This window comes from Andrena cerasifolii, chromosome 16, assembly GCF_050908995.1.
Source record: "Andrena cerasifolii isolate SP2316 chromosome 16, iyAndCera1_principal, whole genome shotgun sequence".
In the NCBI taxonomy this organism is placed as follows: domain Eukaryota; kingdom Metazoa; phylum Arthropoda; class Insecta; order Hymenoptera; family Andrenidae; genus Andrena; species Andrena cerasifolii.
Genome location: NC_135133.1, coordinates 9,131,676 through 9,152,213, shown reverse-complemented (window position 1 = coordinate 9,152,213; position 20,538 = coordinate 9,131,676). Strand labels below are relative to the sequence as shown.

At 52.0% G+C, this 20,538-nt stretch overlaps 1 protein-coding gene across 8 annotated transcripts in view; it reads right to left on the bottom strand.

Annotated features, from left to right (window-relative positions):
* Pnt (ETS transcription factor pointed) overlaps positions 1-20,538 on the bottom strand; it is a 140,823-nt gene that overhangs the window by 3,169 nt on the left and 117,116 nt on the right. For 7 of the 8 annotated variants that reach the window (XM_076829392.1, XM_076829395.1, XM_076829393.1 and 4 more), the window contains 3 exons: positions 18,554-18,814; positions 491-691; positions 74-382 (listed from right to left, as the gene is read on the bottom strand). In XM_076829392.1, coding sequence (XP_076685507.1) covers positions 74-382; positions 491-691; positions 18,554-18,814 — 771 coding nt within the window. The remainder of the gene's footprint in view (positions 1-73; positions 383-490; positions 692-18,553; positions 18,815-20,538) is intronic. The other variant, XM_076829400.1, reaches the window with a different exon arrangement.

Genomic DNA, 20,538 nt, shown 5'->3' with positions numbered 1-20,538 from the left:
CGCAAGTCAACGTTCGTCGGTCAGCTTCTGAGCCTCGCTGAATTCAGTACTTAATCGCTGAACGAAAGCTCACCTCGGGGATAGTTCTTGAACGGCGAGGGCTGGTACTTGGGCTCCAGGTGGATTCCGCTGGCGCTGTAGAACTCCGGCGAGCCATCCAGGTTGTAGGGATGAGGAGGCTGGTGGTCCTGGGGTAGGCTGTGGTACTCGGACGCCTCGTCGTAGCCTGAATAGTGGGCGGGAGTCATGTAACTCTCTGTGGCGGTTTGGCTGACCCTGAGGTCGGTCTCGTTGGACCCTGTGCCTGGGAGGTCGTTGCCGCTCGCCAACCCTCCGCCAGCCGCTTGTAGGTGCTCCGTTATGTGGTGATTGCTGTAGCTTGCTGCGAAAGCAAATAAACTCCTTCATACCTCTGCAATCCTTCTCAGAGTATTCACTTAAACATCTACCACTGCCTGAGATCCCTGGACTCATCAGCATAGGCACTTACACTCCGTTTTCAGCTGGTTCAAGTTCCGCAGATGTATGTACGCGTTGTTCGCGCTGGTGGTGTTATTGTTGTTGTTGTTGCTGTTCGGAGTGCTGGAATGAGAGTTGGGGGGTTGGGTGCTATGGCTGTGCGGTGGCGGCGACGTCTCGTCCCTCTGGTTCTCGTCCTGGCAGACAGGACTGCGCAGGTGGTTGTAGCCTCCTGTCGAACACAAGCAAAACGCACCCTCAGTCTCATCCCTTAACATCCCCCGTTTGACTCGAGGGCATACCGAGTAGATTGGCACCGGAGTTCAGCTAATTGCGGGCGGACTCTCGAAAGGAAGATCTAGGTGCCAGGTCAGCTTCTACTATTCGCGGTAGCTCGGGGGTGAGCTCCTCGCGACAAGGGAAATCATCTCCTAGACGGGCTACTCCTGGGGAACACGCGCGGTGCCGCGGGAGGCACGGAGTCTGCAGGGAGGAACCGCTGACACGTGGGCGGCGCGCATCTCGACGATTGGCTCGAGCCAACTCCGCCTATCCTCGACTTCCTTTCCTCGAGCACGAGAAACCCATCGCGCGCGCGTCCATTACGGAGGCTGCGACTGTTTCCTCGCCGTTTCAGCGTCAAACGGTTAACAAACTATACACGCGCCACTGTGTGTTCGGTTGGACTCGTCGGTCAGGACCTAACCGCGTACGCAGACTTTCTTCCAGGGGGTGGGCAACTTTGAGAAACAGTCGAGTTGCCTGTTTGAACAGATTTCGAAGCGCCGATTTAATTAAAAATTTAAAAATAGTGACTTCTTTGGTATAAAGTCACATTCTTCGTAGGATCTGCGTCTTAGGCAATACACGCTTTAAGGGAGGTAACTACTATATTTATGGTTCGAAATTAATAAAAAAAAAACTGCAGCTTCCTCAAAGATGCATTAACACATGGTCTAAATTTCAGATGAATCGGAACGCTGGTTTTTTTTAAAAAAAATCCCAAATTTTGCTATGTCTTTAATCCAAAGAATAGGATTCCCCCTTAAGAGCATAGACTTCTTTTCGAGAATCCCACACTTTTCTTTCTTCTACTTTGTGTTTATTGTCTGTGTTTGCTGTCGTCTTTATTGCCTCTACCGTGCGTCTTTTCGTTAAGGTGTTCGTATCCGCAAATGGTTTTAATCGTTCGTGTTAAATAATGAATTAAACTTAATAAAGATTGATTTTTAAAAACAAGCGATTTTTTCTCAAGCCACCCCTTGGACCTCCTGCGGACGTCCACGTACAAGATTATTTCAATATAATAAACACCGTTCCACGATGCGGTCTCTTTTATTTATTAGGAGATTGCAACTTGCACTCTCGCTTTCCTTAAGAGAAAATTCCTCGCAGGAGGTGGTTGAAAGCGGATCGGAGAGATTTGGTGCTCCAGTCTAATACGCAATTCCTGCCCTCTTAATTTGCAATGGTCATTTCTCTGTCTGTACGAAATAGCTTAAACGATGACTCGATGGGTATAGATACCGATTTAAGCCTAGGGCCACACACATATCCCGCTGATAACACGTTCAGAGGTATTAACACTTACCATCCCCCAGTCCCCTTTTCTTTCGCGTAAACATTCGATGCAGAAAGCTCCCGACAAACGACAGACGGATTCTCTTGTTCTTGCGACGGTGGACGACCGCGCGTCCAAGATAAGAGCGTATTAATATCCTGCTTCGATTGCCCGCGGCAGATTTATATTTCGCGACGAACGCTGAATGATAAGGCGCGAGGTAAAAGAATCCAGTCGAAACCCGGCGTCGATACCAGGGAACGGAAGTCGACGGAAATCGTTTAATCTTATCTGAAATTTCACCGTTAGGTGTTGCGGAGGAGAGACAGGGAGGAACGGTGTTTCGCCCGGCGAGTTGTTATCCAAGAGCCAGGCGCACGCAAAACTCTTACTCCCACTATCAACGAGCCGTATCGCTGGGTCCTCCATTCGCAGAAGCTTCCAAGTCGCGTGCCGCGGTATTTCTTCGGCTGTCCGCGGTGCGAGGCATCGACACCCCTATGCAGATATCCCGGAGTCCCCCTGGCAAGCCGTAAATCGATTCTCCCCTGACTTTAAGCACCCCTATGCGACGGCGGTTAATGGACTCGCCGCCTCGGGCTACGACTGCCAACCGAGCGCGTAAGCTCCCCGAACAAGCGCTGGTACCTCGTCGACGGTCTCTTAATTACTCTCCAATTAATGCCTCGCCCGATTCGCTCCCCGATGGCGAGCGCAACGCGTCCTCGGATTATCATAATCCAGCTGGCGCAGGGGTCGCGTCGCGTGAACAGTCGGAATTACAATGTACGCGATACGCGGAGGCCGGTCGACGTTCCCACACTTTTATCCTTTTCCCAACGGGCGGGAACAGGTGGCGAGGGACCACGGGCCCGTAACGAGGCCCAGGTATCGCCAGATAGCTGGGTCACGAGTGACCCGGCAGAGTTACGGCGCCGAAACGCACCGCCAACACGCGCCCGCCAGGGACGCGGATCTCGTACGTCCATCGGAGATTGCGAGCGCACGCAGACCGATCGTTTCTAGATAATTCACTCCCCGCCATCCCCGTGTAATTAACAGCGTAGCACGTACACGCCCACGCGAGCCGGTGCAAAGTTCCGAGAAGAGGAGCTTGCGATCGTCGGAGGAATCGTTGCGCGGTTCACACGACCGAGTTATCGTCGCTGGATCGGGGCCGCAAGTATCTCCGTTACGACCGCGGCTCTTAATTGCGCCGCTAATTGCACTTCGGGGGATAGTTTTTCGGGGCCGTTCGACGGCAATCGCTGCTGGCTATTAGGGGTGCTCGCTTTCAAGGGCAGGACTCTAAATCATCTGACGTTTAGGGCAGATGGAGCTGCCAGATAGCGAATAGTCCTACTTTTAGCAGGCTTTTCGGCGACCTATCGAGAGTTTACTATGGTTGCTTCTGTTCGGGCCACTCAGCTGGGGGGCAGACGAGCTCTAGACGCACTTTGGGAGTTCTGGAGCGGACGATAAGGGGATACTGGTTTCTGGATGGTAAATAGCTTCTGTCCCCCGCAGGAGTAGGGTAGACCGGGGGCGGTAGTAACAGGGGGCGAATGTAACACGCTAAATATTTCAAAACGTATAATAGATGCAAAGAAAGTACAGGGTACTACCTTTTAAATTAGCCCGCACACCCACGGCGCGTTGGCTGAGGAGGTTAGAAGGACTAAGAAGTAAACACCAGTGCAAGGACAAAGCTCCACGAATTAAAAGACAACAGGAAATAGGGATTGTAATTGGGGAATAATCGACATTTAATGTCGTTTCTCTTTTACAGGTAAGCGTTGTAAATAGTTGTAAATAGTTGTAAATAAGAATATAAACAAAAAAATAAAAATAAAACTCTTTTACACAAAGAGAAACTCAGTTTTGTGATTATTCCGGCCCAATAACATTATATAGATATTAACACCAATTTTGGATATGTGACGAACATTTGGAATACACACATCCATGCCTAGGAGTACAGATACGCAATGGACATTGCTAGTGAACGAAACAGGAACTTTTTCTTAGTGACTTGAAATTGTAATATAAACACTGGCTTTGCAAGTATGTGCTTCTTCGATTTTCTAGTCTGTAATTGGACCTTTTCTAAAGTTGTACCGATCGTTACTTAGCACTTTCATGCGTCTCGTTAGCCAACATTTATAATTGAAGTTCAAAAGCATGGTCGGGGGCGGTATTGTGAACATCGGCAATCGGGGTCGGTTGTACCGCAATAGAACCGAATAGTGATAACGAAGGATAATACTATTGCCTTGTTTGCATGGAATCCTATAGCATAGCACAAGCAAACCAAAAGAAGAATGACCCGGGATCAGGGTCGGTTGTAACACTTTACACGCTTCTCATTTTATATTAATCTTAAATCCAGATCTACACGTGGATCAATTAATCCAATAAATCGAATTACTGCTGACTCTAGTACTCTCTACAATAGTATTGATTTCTTTAATGGATCTGCGCACACCTTTAAAAGTCAGTTACGTAGGATTATCGGATAATGTCTTATCCGGTGTACCATGTAATTTAGCATGTCTATCTTTTGTTATACTAGGTAAAGTTCTTTTTCCTTGTAAACATTTATGTAAAGAGGGCTTCGGTCCGTTTATAAATAAAGTAAAATAAAAATAAAAAAATAATTAATAACTCGAATATTCCTCGACATACAGCGAGACTGTTGTGACTAAATGATGTGAAATAAGTAAGTAACATTTCCGTATAAGAGTTTTTGTAGTAAATGTAACAGTTCCTGCGTAATCGTATTCCAAAGTCAAAGTGTTACTACCGCCCCCGGTCTACCCTACCTAAGTCTGGTGGTGAAGGAGCCACTGCTTTTACTATCTCGCTAGACCTCGGTTCTCTATAATCGCAGTTGGGGAGGGACGGTTCTCCCAGGGTAAGAAGGTGAAAAGACAGAAAGCCAAGAGCGGTGGAGAGAGAGAGGGTTACGATAAAAGTGCACGGGTTCTCATACCCGCGAGCAAGTTGGCCAGAGAAGGACGTGGGTTAATAGGGCCCGTAGGGACGGGGCCCTTGTGCACACACCACCTACACCTGCTTGGGCCTGGCGTGTAGCTGCACCTCGCACCCCATTTCATGGACGGTGAGCGTGGGAGTGCAGCTTCGAGTCGGCCCTCACGGCGCGCACAAGGCACGCACACTCGCGCGGGCCCATAAGCATATGCTTCGGCGCTACCTAAATGCACCCTCGCCTCTCGCGCGCGCTCTCCGTCTCCATCGCGCGAGTCCAAGGGAGTCCAACGGAGCCACAGGGGCAGAGAACGCGCGCCCGCGCTCGCCCGAACTATTCCGAAATTCCTGAGCATTCATTCCGCGCGTTTGTTCACACGGATGAACAATTGGAGCTGGGAGCAACCGAGCCCTTTCTCTCTTTCTCTGCTGGCTCTTTCAAATCGAATCCCGAGGCTGCCTGCTCGGCGAACCTCGGGCCTTTAAACCGAGATTCAAGTCTCTGGAAACTGAGAAGTTTAAGGGGCCGCGGAGCGACTCGAACTTTCCGCGTTTCAAACAGCTTTTCCCGCCAGAAGAGCGTTCCATGGATTTAATTAGCGTAGCAACAGCGGTGGCAATTAGAACAGGATCCTTCGGGCAGGCCCGTGGTCAGCGAGACCGCTCACGCTCTCCGAAGAAGTTCCTTGGAACCCCTCTAAAGGCTGGGGACGCGACAGAGAAGGAGAGGAGGACGGTTTCGAATGAGCAAAAGTAGCAGCCGCGTATCAGCTGTGGAACAGGTGCCGGGGCTCTGCTCGCAAGGCGAGTAACGGCGGAGCCGAGCAAGCGACCGAGAAAGAAGCAGCGAGCAACGTTGGCCAGCAACGGAGGGCACGCGCCAAATCGAACCGAAACGCGCCAGTCGGCGTTGCACAGCTGCTGCAAGGGCAACAGGAGCGGACTGCCTCGGCGCGGCCTCTTCGAAATTAAAACCTGCCCCACGAGCGGACGCTTTCAACGCCGAAAGCCCATATTATCTCTCTGTGCCACCGGCGATCCTCATCTCTTCCCTCGCCATTCCTGGCCCGTATCAGAATCCAGACGATTCCCTCCGATAATCCCAACACTCCGGACGTAGCCACTCGACGCCTCTCGCCTCGAGCAACGGCTTCTTATCGAGACGATTCAGCGCGAGTTTCCGATATCGCGGGCGCGATTCTAACGCGAGCCTCCGCCGAGCACTGGCAGGCAATAATTAATTCGTCGAATACGCTGCGCGCGCCTCGAGGGACTCTTTGTGTGCGAAACAGCTCCGCGCGAATGTCTTTCGTCGCGGGGACTGATTAGAGATTCAATGCCGTCGGAGCTGTGCCTTCGTTGGCGATCGATAACAGTGATTTTTCTTTCGCTAAGTGGCCTAGGCTCGCGACTTTTTCAGAACGAACAGAAGGAAACGTTAGTGGACCGTTTTAGGGGAGGTGAAAAATTCTACGCGGGAGACAAGTGACTATGGATCGTTGCCTGAAGGCTGTTGCGCAATTTGGCGAAACGCGGCGACGCGAGGAGGAAAGTTTATAAACAATTGATCCTGAGGGAACAGCGGCAATTAATTAATTCCTTCGATTCGTCGCGCTTCGGCCTTTAATCTGTGAAACGAAGGATATTACCAGTTCCTAATTTATAAACATACCGCTCGACTCGATCGGAATTAAGTTACTAGAGTGTCTTGCGTTCTTTTTTAGAAACGTTCGAGTGCAATTGTTGCTCCATTGAACGAAACAGGAATCGGAGCCGTGCCACGGGGAGACCGTGGCACTGGGATAATCAATTTAACGAACTTTCCTGGGCCCATTAAAAATCGCTAGTCGACGGGTGGAGGATGACAATGGACAATCAGTCAGGTGGGTTTAATCTGATGGAAAAGAATTTCCATCGGCGTGGAGGGGAAGACAATGTCGCCGGCGACGATGGCGAGGAACGCAGCAATTGTGCGATGCATACACGCCGGCATGTAAAAAAGTCGTCCTCGACGGCAACGAAATCGCGCATTGTTCGGGTAGACCGGTGACCTGCGAACTCTCCCACACTCTTCGAGGCCTGGGCTCCCGTTCAGCTCGTCTGCTCGTGTTTTTTGAACCAAAACGTCTACGGGTAAGCTAGCGCGGGCAAGGAGGCGGGCAGAAAATTTTTATAGGGGAGGAGGACCGGGGCTAGTTGATGTTTCTCAGTTTTCAATTTTTTTCACTTATTATTTGAATTAATTACTTAATAACAAATATGCTAAAATATACTTTGATCCTTGCTCTTTAATATATTGTAAATGAAAACTTGAGAAAATGTTACTTGGATGAAGGTAAAATGTATCAATTTACCCCACTGCGGGGCTAGTTGGTACGTTATTCTGTCTTCAATTTTTTTCACTTATTATTTGAATTAATTACTTGATAACAAATATGCTAAAATATACTTTAATCCTTCCTCTTTAATATATTGTAAATGAAAACTTGAGAAAATATATACAAAACGATTGAGAAAATGTTACTTGGACGAAGGTAAAATGTATCAATTCACCCCACTGCGGGGCTAGTTGATACGTTATTCTGTCTTCAATTTTTTTCACTTATTATTTGAATTAAATACTTAATAACAAATATGCTAAAATGTACTTTAGTCCTTCCTATTTAATATATAGTAAGCGAAAACTTGAGAAAATGCATAGAAAATGAATGAAAAAATGTTTTTTGCACGATCAATTTGTATGTATCAAAACTATTTCCTTTTTTCCATATAAACGAAAACAGTTAAAGAACGATTGTTAAGCCGGGAATCCACCGAGAAGCTAAGCTAAGCTATGTTACGCGATGTTATGTTTTAACGTAGCTTTTGGTGGATATGGTTCCATAAGAAAGTATCGAAGCTAATTTTTTTAAAACGTAGCATGGCATAGCGTAGCATCGCATAGCATAGCTTAGCTCAGCTTCCCGGTGGATTCCCGGCTTTAACGTCAAGGTACACAGCCGTACGCTGGATCGTACCTAGTAAGGAATTGAGCAACAATCTTCACGCATCTCGCTCAAATGGAGCTACATATATACGGTGTCGAGATAATTCGTCTTTATCAACTAGCCCCCTGTATCAACCAGCCCCGGTCTCTCCTACGCGATCCTGGTGGTCCAAATTCCTCCCCTCGAATCTCCCTATCCCTCGCCGAGGAATCCTTGGCTTCGTTATTCCCTATCAAGCTTAAAGCACAGCCGTGACTACCGTAATCGCTGAAAAGTGTGACCACTGTGCGGTCATCCCTCCACGATTATTCGTGACGCGTACTTATCGTTTTCCCGCGCTTCCGTTCGAGATTTCTCGAGTTTCCGCGTGCGTGTACCCAACAACCACAACTCCAAGCGTCATCGTCGGAAGCACAGTTCATAATTCCAGGAAACTACTTGCTACATACCTCAGAAGTGCTTTTAATTTCCTAACGTTTAATCTAAAATCAAATTCTCTCCAGGACGAACAAGCTACAGCTATTCTACCGCCACGACGCACCGCGATAATCGAGAATCTCTCAACCAGAATTAATATTCCACGAAGAACCTTCTCCACCACAGAAATCGCGTAGCCCGATTTGTTGATACGGCCTGAAAAATCCGCGAGCCGTGCAATACTGACCTTGCGCGGCGCCGCTTTATTGGCGATTTAACGCGAAGCCACACCTTGCTGCGGGCATCGCGAACAAAAGGAGTCCGCGTCGAGGCCTAACGATATAGTTACGGATCGTTATGCGTCTGGGGGAGCGTTATTATCGAACGATGTCGACTGCCATCTTTCTCCCTCTCTTTTCCTCTGTCCCACTCTGTGGCCGAAGGTAAAACCTGCGAAGAGCGTCAGCCGAGAGGAAACCGAGTGGAACCGGCGATTTCGTTGCGCGGGAGTGGTGCGTGCGCGCGGACCCGCCGCCAACTTTCCACGGGGCGCGATTATCTCTCGGCCGCGATAACAAACGACGACGCTTTGCATCGACGCGAACGGCGCGGTTTCGTCTCCGTTACACACCGGTAATGCACTTTAATGCAATCGTAGACGATTGACCTTGGCAGAACGGTCAATTAGGCGCGAGCAACGTAATGGCACGCGGCACGAGTCTCGCAAGCTGAACGAGACGCGTCAGCCTCCGCTCGTGGTGTAAAAAAATATATAAATAAATAAATGAAAACGAAACTGTGATCCAGCGGGAGGAAGATTGGGCCCCCTCGGGCACTGATTCCGTCCACGTAACGGGCCCGGGAGGGGGGCCGATTAATTGCGTCACGCGGAAGCCTGCGTGTGCAATTCGGCTGATTACGCACATCTTTCCGTGCACCGTGTTGGTGAATTCGTTGAGCCGTGATGGTAAGTACGCGAGGAAGAGAATTCGTAAGGAAACAGAGGCCTCCTTCGATTTCCATCCAAAGGTGCAAATCCACGGCCGGACAAAAATATCGCGACTCACGCGAGACTCTAATCTCGCGAGACAATTTTTTCGTTACTCTATCATTAGTGAAATTAGACTTCAATGCGTAGTTTCATATGTTTTCAAAAACCTCGTCTCTCGTGACTATTTCCATTATTCACACTTAGCTCTGGTGTAAAATCTCAACGTGGATTCGCACCTTAACAGAAATCATTGAAACCCAATCAATCTCCAATTCCCAAGGTAATTCCAGCTCCTTCGAGAGGGACAGCACTCCCGGTGGTGAATCGCGCGAATAGACACCGTAACGAATAAGAGCGTCTAAGAGCCGGAGGAGGCTCTCGGCCGAGGATCGCGGTTCGCCTCGGAGGAGGCTTTACCGCGCGTGAGGAGCTAGTGGGTACCTGGGGTGTGGGTGGTGGCGTCCAGGGAGATCGGAGGCATGCCGGTGTTTCTGGCGATCGCGTGCTGGTGCGGATGCTGGTGGTGCGGATGGGTGAGAGGCTCCGCCTCCTGGTACGAGGGGTAATCGGCGTAGAACGGTTCGTGGCCTGTCATCAGCGTGTCCAGCATGTGGAGCACCATCTCCGAAGATGCCGCGGCGCCGCTGCTCGTCGTCTGACCGAGATCGTTGTTACCGTAGGTGCCGACGATTATGGCCGGCGCCTGCCCCGAAGGCCGCGACGTCTCGACGCCCCCGACGCCCGCCGTGACGTCCCTCTGGCTGGCTTTCTGGCTGGTGCTCACTCTCGGACGCGCACCCACTGGCGTCGATGCACCAGTGCATCCGTGCAGCGGTGCAGCCGCTCCTCTCTAATCCGCGTGCAACGTCCGCGCGAGTCTACTAGCCGCGATCACACCGCCGAGCATGGATACGAGGAGAGCCTCGACGCCGCGACGATTCGCATAGCTGGCGGCCAGAGTCGCGTTGGCTTTAGTTGCGGAGGATTTTTTTACGGCGGTACTCTGCTGCTTCTCTACTCCGAAGGCACTGTGTATCGCGGCTGAGCCACCAACGAAGTATCCGCGGGACACAGAGGCACGTTGGCTTTCACAGCGGAGCCTCTGCATTCATTCAAACACCAGGCTAGGTAACTGACGAAACAGTTCTCAATGGTCCATTCACACTGTATCACAGAACCGCCAGCGATTCCCTCGGCGATCACTGCCCGCGATTAGACACTCGAGCTGGCTTCTGAACCGTGCACCTTGTACCTTGGTAGTGGCACCGTCAGTTGCGCAACCGTCAGTGGAACGGTTGGAGGGTGCTGCGATCCTCCAGGCAGCCCGCGCAACAGGTGTCCAGGAGGGTGGATGCCTTCCGCCCCGTGCTCCCCAGGAATTCCACGAGTCGATATCCCGACACGGCGGGTTACGATGTACGGCGCGTGCACACCTAGAGCGAGAGGACCGCGACGATCCGCACACGACGCGCAGTCCACGACGATCCACGGGCGTACGCACCGGCAACGACGCAGAGAAAGAGGGAAGAAGGAGAGGAGCCGCGAATAATCGTGCGTAGAAGAGAAGCTTCCTCTCGCGTGCACTCTCCACTTGACGTGAGCGCGCGTGTCACTGTGACGAAGCGCCGCGCCGTTTCCGCTCCACGGTCCGCCGTTTCGCCCTCCCTTCCGTCGCGCCCCACCACCTGGGCTACCCTCACCCTTCGCCGTCGGTGTTCCCCCTTCCTCGGCCCCTGAAACAGGCAACTCAACCAGCTGCGGACCGCGTTCTCGTTCGCCGCCACGACGGTGGAGGTGGAAGGAACCCTTGGCAGGGGAAATCTCGCGCTGGTGGAGGCGCGCGGCCACCGAGTGGGGGTGGACGGGGGCCTGGAGGGGAAAGTGGGGACCGGGAGGGGTCACAAACGCCCCCTCGAAACTTCAACCACCTGCTGCCGCCGAGGCGATGTTTTCTGCGCGATTCATCGCGAGATGCGTGCTTCCGTGGGGATTGAGAACCTAGGAGTACGTTCGAGTTTTGAGAATGCCTCATGTTTTCACTTGGAGCACGGTTAATTTCCTCGGTGGTGTTTTTCGAAAAGATTTTACTGGAAATGCGAGCGACCCTCGACGCTGGATCTTTATAACTATGTGCGCTGGCTGACTATGGTGAACGCAAATATAATTACCGCGGCGTAACGTTAGATAATTAAGCGGCGCGCAAAGAAGGAGCACGCTAGGCGACGGTCACACACGCTCGATGCTCCTGCGGAGCTGCTCCTAATGACAAGAGGACGCGAGAGGCTCGGTGCGGTCCTTTCCCTGTTCCCGTCGATCTTGTCCCGCGCGTTTACCGCGAAATCTCGCTTCTTACGGGGCCTTAACTACCGCCTCTAATTACACGCCGCGTTTAATTGAATCTTAATCCCACGTTTCCTAGTTATATCAGCGTGCCATTCCGCGACGAGCAGCCACCTCTCGCTTGGAGACAGAGCGTCTGAACTCGGTATCGAAACGCAGGACGAATCACACGTGGGAACCTTAAATTCAGTGGCTGCAAGGGAATCTCTGATTCGTCTATAAATCTAGTTCCACGGCTTCAGAACCGAAGTATACAGATGCTGAGGACCTCGCGGGTGTCGCTTCACGTTCACGCACCAGTTGACCGTGTTCTGAGTAGGGCTGTTCGAGTACTCGAATATTCGAGTAGCTTGAAATGCAGACCGAGCTGAGCCGAGTACTCGAATATTCGAGTAGCTTGTAATGCAGACCGAGCTGAGCCGAGTACTCGAATATTCGAGTAGCTTGAAATGCAGACCGAGCTGAGCCGAGTACTCGAATATTCGAGTAGCTTGAAATGCAGACCGAGCTGAGCCGAGTACTCGAATAGAACCGAGCAACTCGAATAGAACCGAGGAACTCGAATATAACCGAGCAACTCGAATAAAACCGAGGAACTCGAATATAACCGAGCAACTCGAATAGAACCGAGCAACTCGAATAGAACCGAGCAACTCGAATAGAACCGAGCAACTCGAATAGAACCGAGCAACTCGAATAGAACCGAGCAACTCGAATAGAACCGAACAACTCGAATAGAACTCAGCAACTCGAATTTTTTCGAGCGGGCCGAAAGTACTGAACAGTCCAGTTTGTCGAGTAGTTTGAAGCTTGAATGTTTCGAATATTTTAAAATATGTTTATTTACTGGATAATGGTTCGTAATTATTATTATTATTATTATTTAGACTCTTTGTTACTCGTTAAACAGAAAATATAGTACATAAGGCGAAATTAAGATACGAGTAAAGGCGAGACCGCAGTAATAATGTGAGTAATTAAAATGTAAACTGCAAATGAAAGTATTCTCTAACTATTGAAAATAAATAAAGTCGAAATAATAATAGTAATAATTACGAACCATTATCCAGTAAATAAAAATATTCTAAAATATTCGAAACATTCAGGCTTCAAACTACTCGACAAACCGAACTGTTCGGTACTTTCGGCCCGCTCGGTTTACTTCGAGCCGCTCGAAAAAAATCGAGTTGCTCGGTTCTATTCGAGTTGCTCGGTTCTATTCGAGTTGCTCGCTTTTTTCGAGTACTCGGCTCGGTTCGGTTCTTCGAGCCGACTCAGGCTCGGCTCGTATTTTCCGAGTACTGGAACAGCTCTAGTTCTGAGTTCTTCCACCCATTAGTCTCACCATACACGTGAAAAAGGGTAACTTTGCCTATCGTTAAATAGTAGCGAAAACGATTCCAAGCGATCTTCACTCTTCCTTTCCCTGCCTACGGTGGTCTCCGTGTCTATGGCACGATGGGTGACATTAAAGGCGGGCAGAGGAGAAAAAGATGTGCAATAATAAAGAGAAGGTGAAGGAGAGTAGGATGATAGAGGAGGATCGACGTGGCGCGAGCGGTTCGAGCACGAGGTCGCAAGTCCGAAGGGCCTAGCCTATTTTTGAGAGGGGGCTGGCTGGGGAGGCGCAGAGACCGGATGCTAAGAGAGGCGAGGCAACGGGGGTTTCTCTGTTCGGCGGGCTCGCACGTGATGCAGAGGGGACCGGAAGCGCTCACTCCCCTACGCCTCGTGCCTCTCGCTCGCCGTCGTGTATAGTCCGCCGGCAATAGTAATGGGACTTACGAGCAACGCACAATAAGGACACGAGAGTTCGATGCGCCTTGTGCCTGCCTTCGTTTCTTCGCGCACGCTTTTACCGTTCGTGCTGCGTGTTACTTGCTGCTTTTCTGCCTACCCGGGGCACCTCCCACCATCATTATGCCCTTTGCTCGCCATTCTTAGACGGGGCGAGGGAGGAGAGGAGTGACTGCGTCGCGACGCTGCCTTTTCTCCTTCAGCGGAGTCCCCCGTTAAGGGAGTACGAGTTCGATCGCCGATGATCGGGAAGATAAGATGAAGTAGGAAGTTTGGAGTTGAGGCTGGCGAGCAGATCTAGGAAATTGGGATACCTTGGCACCTGGGATCGAATGGAGTATCAGAATCATAAAGCCTTTGAGTCTACGAACGCGCTCAGTAAAGGATAAACCTATCGAAAAATCGCGCAAACTCCCCAAGATCCTTGAGTCCCGAAAATCTCGCGGGACCTCGACTCACGCCCCTAATGGAGGGTATATCGTAACGTACCACGGTGGAAAAGCGGTCGCGCAAGATCGCCAGCCCTCCGTCCGCATCTGTTCGATTGCTCGAAGTGAGCAACAATGCCGCGGCGGCCAGCCCCGATGTAAGGAGGGTGCATTAAGGGAGGAGCACTCGAGGACATTATAAAACTATCTTGCCCTCCGGAATATTGGGGTAGGACTCCTCCCCCCCCTTTCTCCGCGCTGCCTCGGCTTCCGGTTGTAACGTGAGCTTCCACTCCCTGCTCCCCTCGTCTTCCTCCCTCCCTTCGTCACCCTGTCCCGCGTGTCTCGCTCTCTCCCTCGGCGGGCACCAATCACGGGCCCGGGGGGACGAGAAACCAGGGTGGACGAAGACGACGAAGATGATGCCGTCGAGGACGACGTATGCACACGAACAGGAAGAAGGGGCGAAAAAAAAACGGACACACTCGCACGCGCGTGTACGTACACCCGGTGGTCGCGTTGTGTGTCCTGAATGAGCGAGAGAAGGCTTTGTAGGCCCCCGAGGCGGTGTACGAACTATGAATGAACGAGTGAATGAATACAACCTGCGCCAACCATCATCCCCCTGCCGCGCGCCCTTTCCCCTCTTGGACCTACCCGGTTTCATCCCTCTACGACCCTAATCTCTCGCGTTCTCTCCCCTTCCCGCGGACCTTTCATCCCTCTTCAGAGCGTTTGTTCCGCGAGCTTGCACAATTGTTGGCATATGTTCACCCTGTAACGCGCTGATACAGACAGCACAGATTCCACTGCGGTGTTTTCGGCCATTCAGCTTCTGCGGAGGCTCCCTCAGCGAGATGTTAATTGCTGTTGCTGAAGGGGATCTTCCGAGAGCGTAAGGCTGAGTTAATAGTCTTGGAATACTCTTTCAAGCTACTATATTTCTGGGGTGTTGCTGAGAAATTTCAACCCAGAAACTTCGAACACTGAACCTCTCGATATTCACGGATAATTAGGGCACTCCACGAGCCATTCATCCCATTTCTACGACTTTCCAAGCAGAGTTTCGACACTGAACGATCCCTGCAACCCTCCGCGTCCCCATTGACGCTCCACTACAAAACCCCGACAACTCCTTCATCGTCCACCCCCTCGGCCCCGGTTCCTAGCCGCTCAACTCGCCTCGACCGCATCCAATACTCAAGGAATAATGATCCCTCGATAATGGATCCTCCTCGAGGATTTTTCCCCCCCCGTTTCCGCGGGCGCACACGTGTGCGCGGGCCTTAGGAATTTCACGAGGACGCGCACGGATCGATCGATCGCCAAAAACCGCGCTCTCAGGGCCCCGGGGGGAGTAATCAAAATGCCGCGTGGCCAGCCACGGCTGGTTATCACGCGGTGGTTGCTTAACAAATAACCGATTGTGCCCAGTCGGCACGATTGACTAACCTTTTCCATAAAGGTAGCGCGAATGGCGTCACACGCACGATGGCCGATGGCCTTTTTTGGCCGCTTTTGCGCGCGCCACCGTCTGCGCTGTCCTCTTCGTCCAGCCGCCTCCGTTGCCTCCGCTGCCTCCTCTAATTTATGCGCACGCGCGTGTGCGAGCGCGTCTGCGCCCGGCGTGCACGCGCGGCGACAGACGTGACACGAACCGCCGAACGAACCTTCTCTCTCCGACGAGCATCCTCGAAATTCGTCGAGCTTCTCGCGGATCGCGAAGTGGGTGTCCACTTTGCCTTCTGCGGTTCGAATGGTCCTCGTTGAAATTTAGGAACTGCGGCCGGCGAGCGGTGATCTGAGATTTGGAAGACTAATCGCAGCGGGTGCTTGAAGTTGGAGTAGCGTTAGCCCCGAGAATACTCCAATAAATTGAATTTCCAATGTTCGGAATGGGGATCGTGGAGAAAGTAAATTGGAAGGATCGTTCCCTGGAGGATTGCAATAGTAGTCCGCTGGTATCCGATAATACGAGAGTCGGCTGATGGTAGGAGCTCCTCAGAATGCACGATTGTGAAGTCCCTGTGAGAATTGGGCCGACGGTGGTGTTTGCGGAGGCTCGACGGGTTGGAAAAGTTGGAGAGCTCGGCGGGCGCGCGTGTGCGAGCACCGGTAACGTAATGCATCGGTTCCAAGAGGAGGAGGTCGAAAGCGAGGATAAGCGAGAGTCGAACCAGAGACCTCGAAGAGCCGCGATACATAACGTAACAGTGCTCCGGCAAGCAGAAATAATGAGTCTATTATACGGTCGCCTGTGCTGGCCGTCTTGCAACGACACGTTCTACGGGCGCACGGACTGTGATACAGTTCGCCAAGCCTCGTGCAAAAGTCTCTCCGCGAATATATGTAGTTCCAATCTTCGAGCTCACCTCTATCCCTGAAACGCTAGAATGCCTGCAGCCATTCGATACTAATAAATTAATTTACCTCTGCAACAGCCAAGCTTCCAGTCGTTATCTCTTAAGAAACGAGCGATCCATCGGTACAGATCGCTCGATGGAACGAGCACAGCCTCGAGGGAGCGCGTACGTAGATTTTTTTTATCGGGCGTAAACGCGAGGATGCCTCGAGAGAGGTAAGCGGAGCCCGGCGTCGTCTCCATTGTCCGCGGCGAAGCGTGCAGAGGGCCCGACTTTCCCTCGTTCACCCACGGTCACTGCTGCAATGACGTAAGGCCCCTGGCTAGGTAATTGTTACCTACGCTACGAACGCTCGCCTCATAATGTTCTCCGCTCTTTCATTCTATCCGCTCGGCGACTCGCTCGCGTGTGCTCGACGCGCTCGCGCTGCCTCTGGACGAACCGAGGTGCCTCGGGCCAAGTGGCGGGACGTCGACGACACAGTTGGGCCTCTGGACGAATCGTCGAAACGGGGGAGAACGGGTGGAAATGTATCTGGGCCTAGCTGAGTTGAATTGAAAGGGAAGTATCGTGACTGGGGAAGATTGACTATAAGGTTCGATGGAGTCGACTTGGAACGGTTCAAGTTCCATCGCGCCCTACCCACAATGCTCCCGCGCCTATGCGCTCGCTTGGTCTACCCCGCGAGCCATGCAGAACGCTTCTCTCTCAGGAGCAGCGTTAGCATCGCGCCCGATAGCATCGGAAACGGGGAAAAATCCAGGGCAACGAATTGCCCGGCCGGATGAATGGGATGATCCACTCCCAGCGAGCGTTTTCCATTGTTCGCCGCTGGAACGACGCGGAGTCCTTCGGCTGAATGAGTTGCGTCAGAGTTCAGCGATGAAAACGGCGGAGAATAAGGTGAATCACGGCACGAATTGCGAGTTGCCAGGCGTGCTACGAGCCCGTTTGCTCGGGGGATATTGCGATAATCCACCCTCCCCGAGCCAGACGCCAGCTGATTTCTCGCGCTGCGAAATCGCCCGGATTGTCGTCGCTCAACGCCGCCGGGACGACGAGGACGGCGGAGACGACTGCGCTAAGCGAGCGAACCGGTGACGATAATGAGAGACCTGTGGCAACACGTGCAAAATGCGCCCAGCCGAGAGATCCTATCAGCCACCCTGACGTAACAATGAGAAACTCCTCTCCGTCGAGTCGCAACCGCTTTCGTTCGCGGCTGCAATCGGGGGAAATAAATAAACCAGCCTGTCGCGCGGTTTCACGGCTTCACCTCACTCTGGCTGCTCCTCTGGTCAGCGTTTCCCAACCTGGACTCCTTCAACCAAGCACAGATCGCGATAGGTGGAATGGAGGATGGTCGGAACTGTTTCGAGCGTCGCTTAGGGGACATTGTTTCAGCGACAGCTTCCTGACCGCTTTCTCTTCGAGCGAGAGTCTTGGTGTACTGGCTAGCAGGGACGAGTTTCATCCCCCATCCTGTGACCAGGCCTCATCAACGGTTGAGAGACGCTGCCCGAGGTGTCGAGATCCAGAAGGAAGAAGAGATCCATTCGTCGTTTATCTACACCTGACGCAGGAAGCAAGGGTCCGGCGTTCAATGTACCCTATATTGTCAGGGAGACTTTCACAGAGCTGGAGAGACGAGCGTAGCCTCTGACAAGGCTCCTCCGTGCACTTCCAGACCATTTCTAATTTATCTTCGCGCGTAAACGTCGGCGAGGAGTGTATACACGCACGTCCCGACTTCAAAAGCACGCGTTCCTCGACATCAAACGGCTCGACGGGTTTTCGCAGCGAGGGCGGGAGGCTGCATTCTTCGGCGTCGATCAGTACGGCCGGGGAAATGATTTATCCGCTGCTTTGCCAGCGATTTAAAAAAACTAAAGAACTCGGCTTCGCGTCGATGACACCGCTTATTACTCCATTAAATCCGAATCCAGTGAATCAACTCTCACCCAGCACGATCCCTGTATAACCAGCGCTATCTTCATCGTGCCCCGACGTGGGAAGATTTAGCGCCTCGTGCGTGTCAAAACATCCCACACTCCGCTAATTAATCCCTCCAGCCCCTCCGCTGAGAGTCGGATCCCCGTGGTTAACGCGGCTTTCAGGGTCATCGACGCGAAGCTACTTGGACGCGCGGCGCACAGTCGAACGGAAGGGTGGGAGACAGCCCTCTGACCAGCCCTCGCAGGATAGTGAAAAGAGACACTTACCATCGTTATGATACTGTCTCGAGGGCAGAGGAACCGCGCCGGAGGGTGGTTGCAACGTGGACGCCGCTTGGCTTCCGGTTTGAGGGCCTGACGAGTTCGAGGTGGTGGAACTCGCGGGCGTCGCTGGACTCTTGTGCTCCGGGGTCGCCACCTGATGTGTCGCGCCCTGGTAGCCCAGGAAATCCCCTAAATCTGGCACGCATACGCTTTCGTACATGCTGCCCGGCACGTTCTCCAGGGAGGCCTTCGCCGCGTCGACATCTGAATGGAAAATGCAACAGATCCTCAGTGGCGAGTCGCCTCCAACTCCTCGGCAGTTTGGGAAACGGTCCAGGCGTGAGTTTAAAGAAGAAGGAGTAGCTGAGTTCGGGGGACGAGAAATGCAACAGGGGGTGGAAATTCGGCGAAGACTCGAAGCTCGACGAGCGTAACATCGGTCGCGGCGAATCAGTTGGTGGAACTGTGGGGGCGGAAGATACGATTTCCTCGCAATTTTCCTCCCCCTTACCCCCAGAGTCGACTCATGCACTTGTGTCGTTTCGCGCTAATGCGCTGTTTACACAGCAGCCTCCGTGGGAGGAATAATTAGCTGCTCCATTCCTGCGCGATTGCAGAGCTACGCGCCGTTAAGCGGTGCTGCGGCTCCGCGCGTTATCGGGACGCGTAAACGTCGCCGTTTTTACCATCGCGCCGCGGGAGGGACGCGAACGTTAATCGTGATCAACGATCTAGCCGCGTGCTCCATTATTACGGCCATTATTGCGAAGGAGACGATTGCCATTGGCGAGTGATTCACCGCCAGCAACGTTTCTGCGGGCGAGCTTGCGCGATATGGAAACCGACGCCATCCTCAGCCATTCAAGTAGCGCTGGGATGGAAAGCGACGAAGAGCTGCTGCTCGACTTTTTAGCGAGACACGAGGGAATCTTAAATCGATTATTTTATACCGCGAATCTCTTAGCGAGTAAAAGCGTCGAGTTCGGTTTCGTTACATTGAATCGTCTCCTCTCGCTTATTTACAGAGAATATTCCACCGAAGGAGAATGATCCTCCGAGGACAGAAGAGGAATGGAAACGAAAACGAAATGCTTCGTGCCAGCGAAAGGGACGATATATCGCGGGTTTCACCGTGATTCGATCGCGCCCACAGCGGGAGGATGCAGCTTTTTAGTTTCTACTTTTTTTTTACGGCGCAGCGGAGTTTCCTAATATCCGTTCTCGTTCGCGGAATCAAAGCGATTACCCACGCTATGTCGTTGTGTCTACGCGCGTACCAACACGAACCACGCTGGATTACCATTGGCGGAGAATCGCGGAACCATTGTTCCGCGATTAAAGGGGCCTTTTCACCACACAGCTTACTTCAACCTTACTTCTCCATCACTTTCTGGCGCACCGATCGGTGAAGCCTCTCACCCCCAAAAATCCATAATTCCCATTTGTTCCATTCTTCCCTTGAGACTTCACACGAACCATTATAAATTCCTGATATTTATCAGAGGAAAATACATTCTAGGAGCTCCGATCAATTCCTAAGATCCCGAGGATCTGGACTTCCGAATGTCGTTCAGCAGATTGAAATCGACGATCGAGGAGGGCGACTCTTTGGGTTGCTCGCGAGCCATTCATTGTTCGTATCGTATATCGTTCGCCAGAGGAAGTTTCCCTGGAACTTCTACATCTTCGGTCGGGGAGGGCAGGAAGGGCGTGAGCGAGGAGGGCAGCTAGCCAAGGAGAGAAAGAGAGCTAAGGTATGAAATGATAGAAGCAGGAAGTGGAGGTTCACCCATGATTTAACTCCCGTTGAGTAAAAGCCCGTAGTTCCTTATCGATTGTTCGCGTTGTCTCTCGTTGGCGAGGAAACCGCGATTCAATCGGCTGGGCCCGATTCGACACGTTGGCGCGAACCGCGACCAATTAGACGTTTACACGGAACCACTGCTTTTCCTTTCTCGGCAGAAATGAGCGATCGATAGGGGAGACCG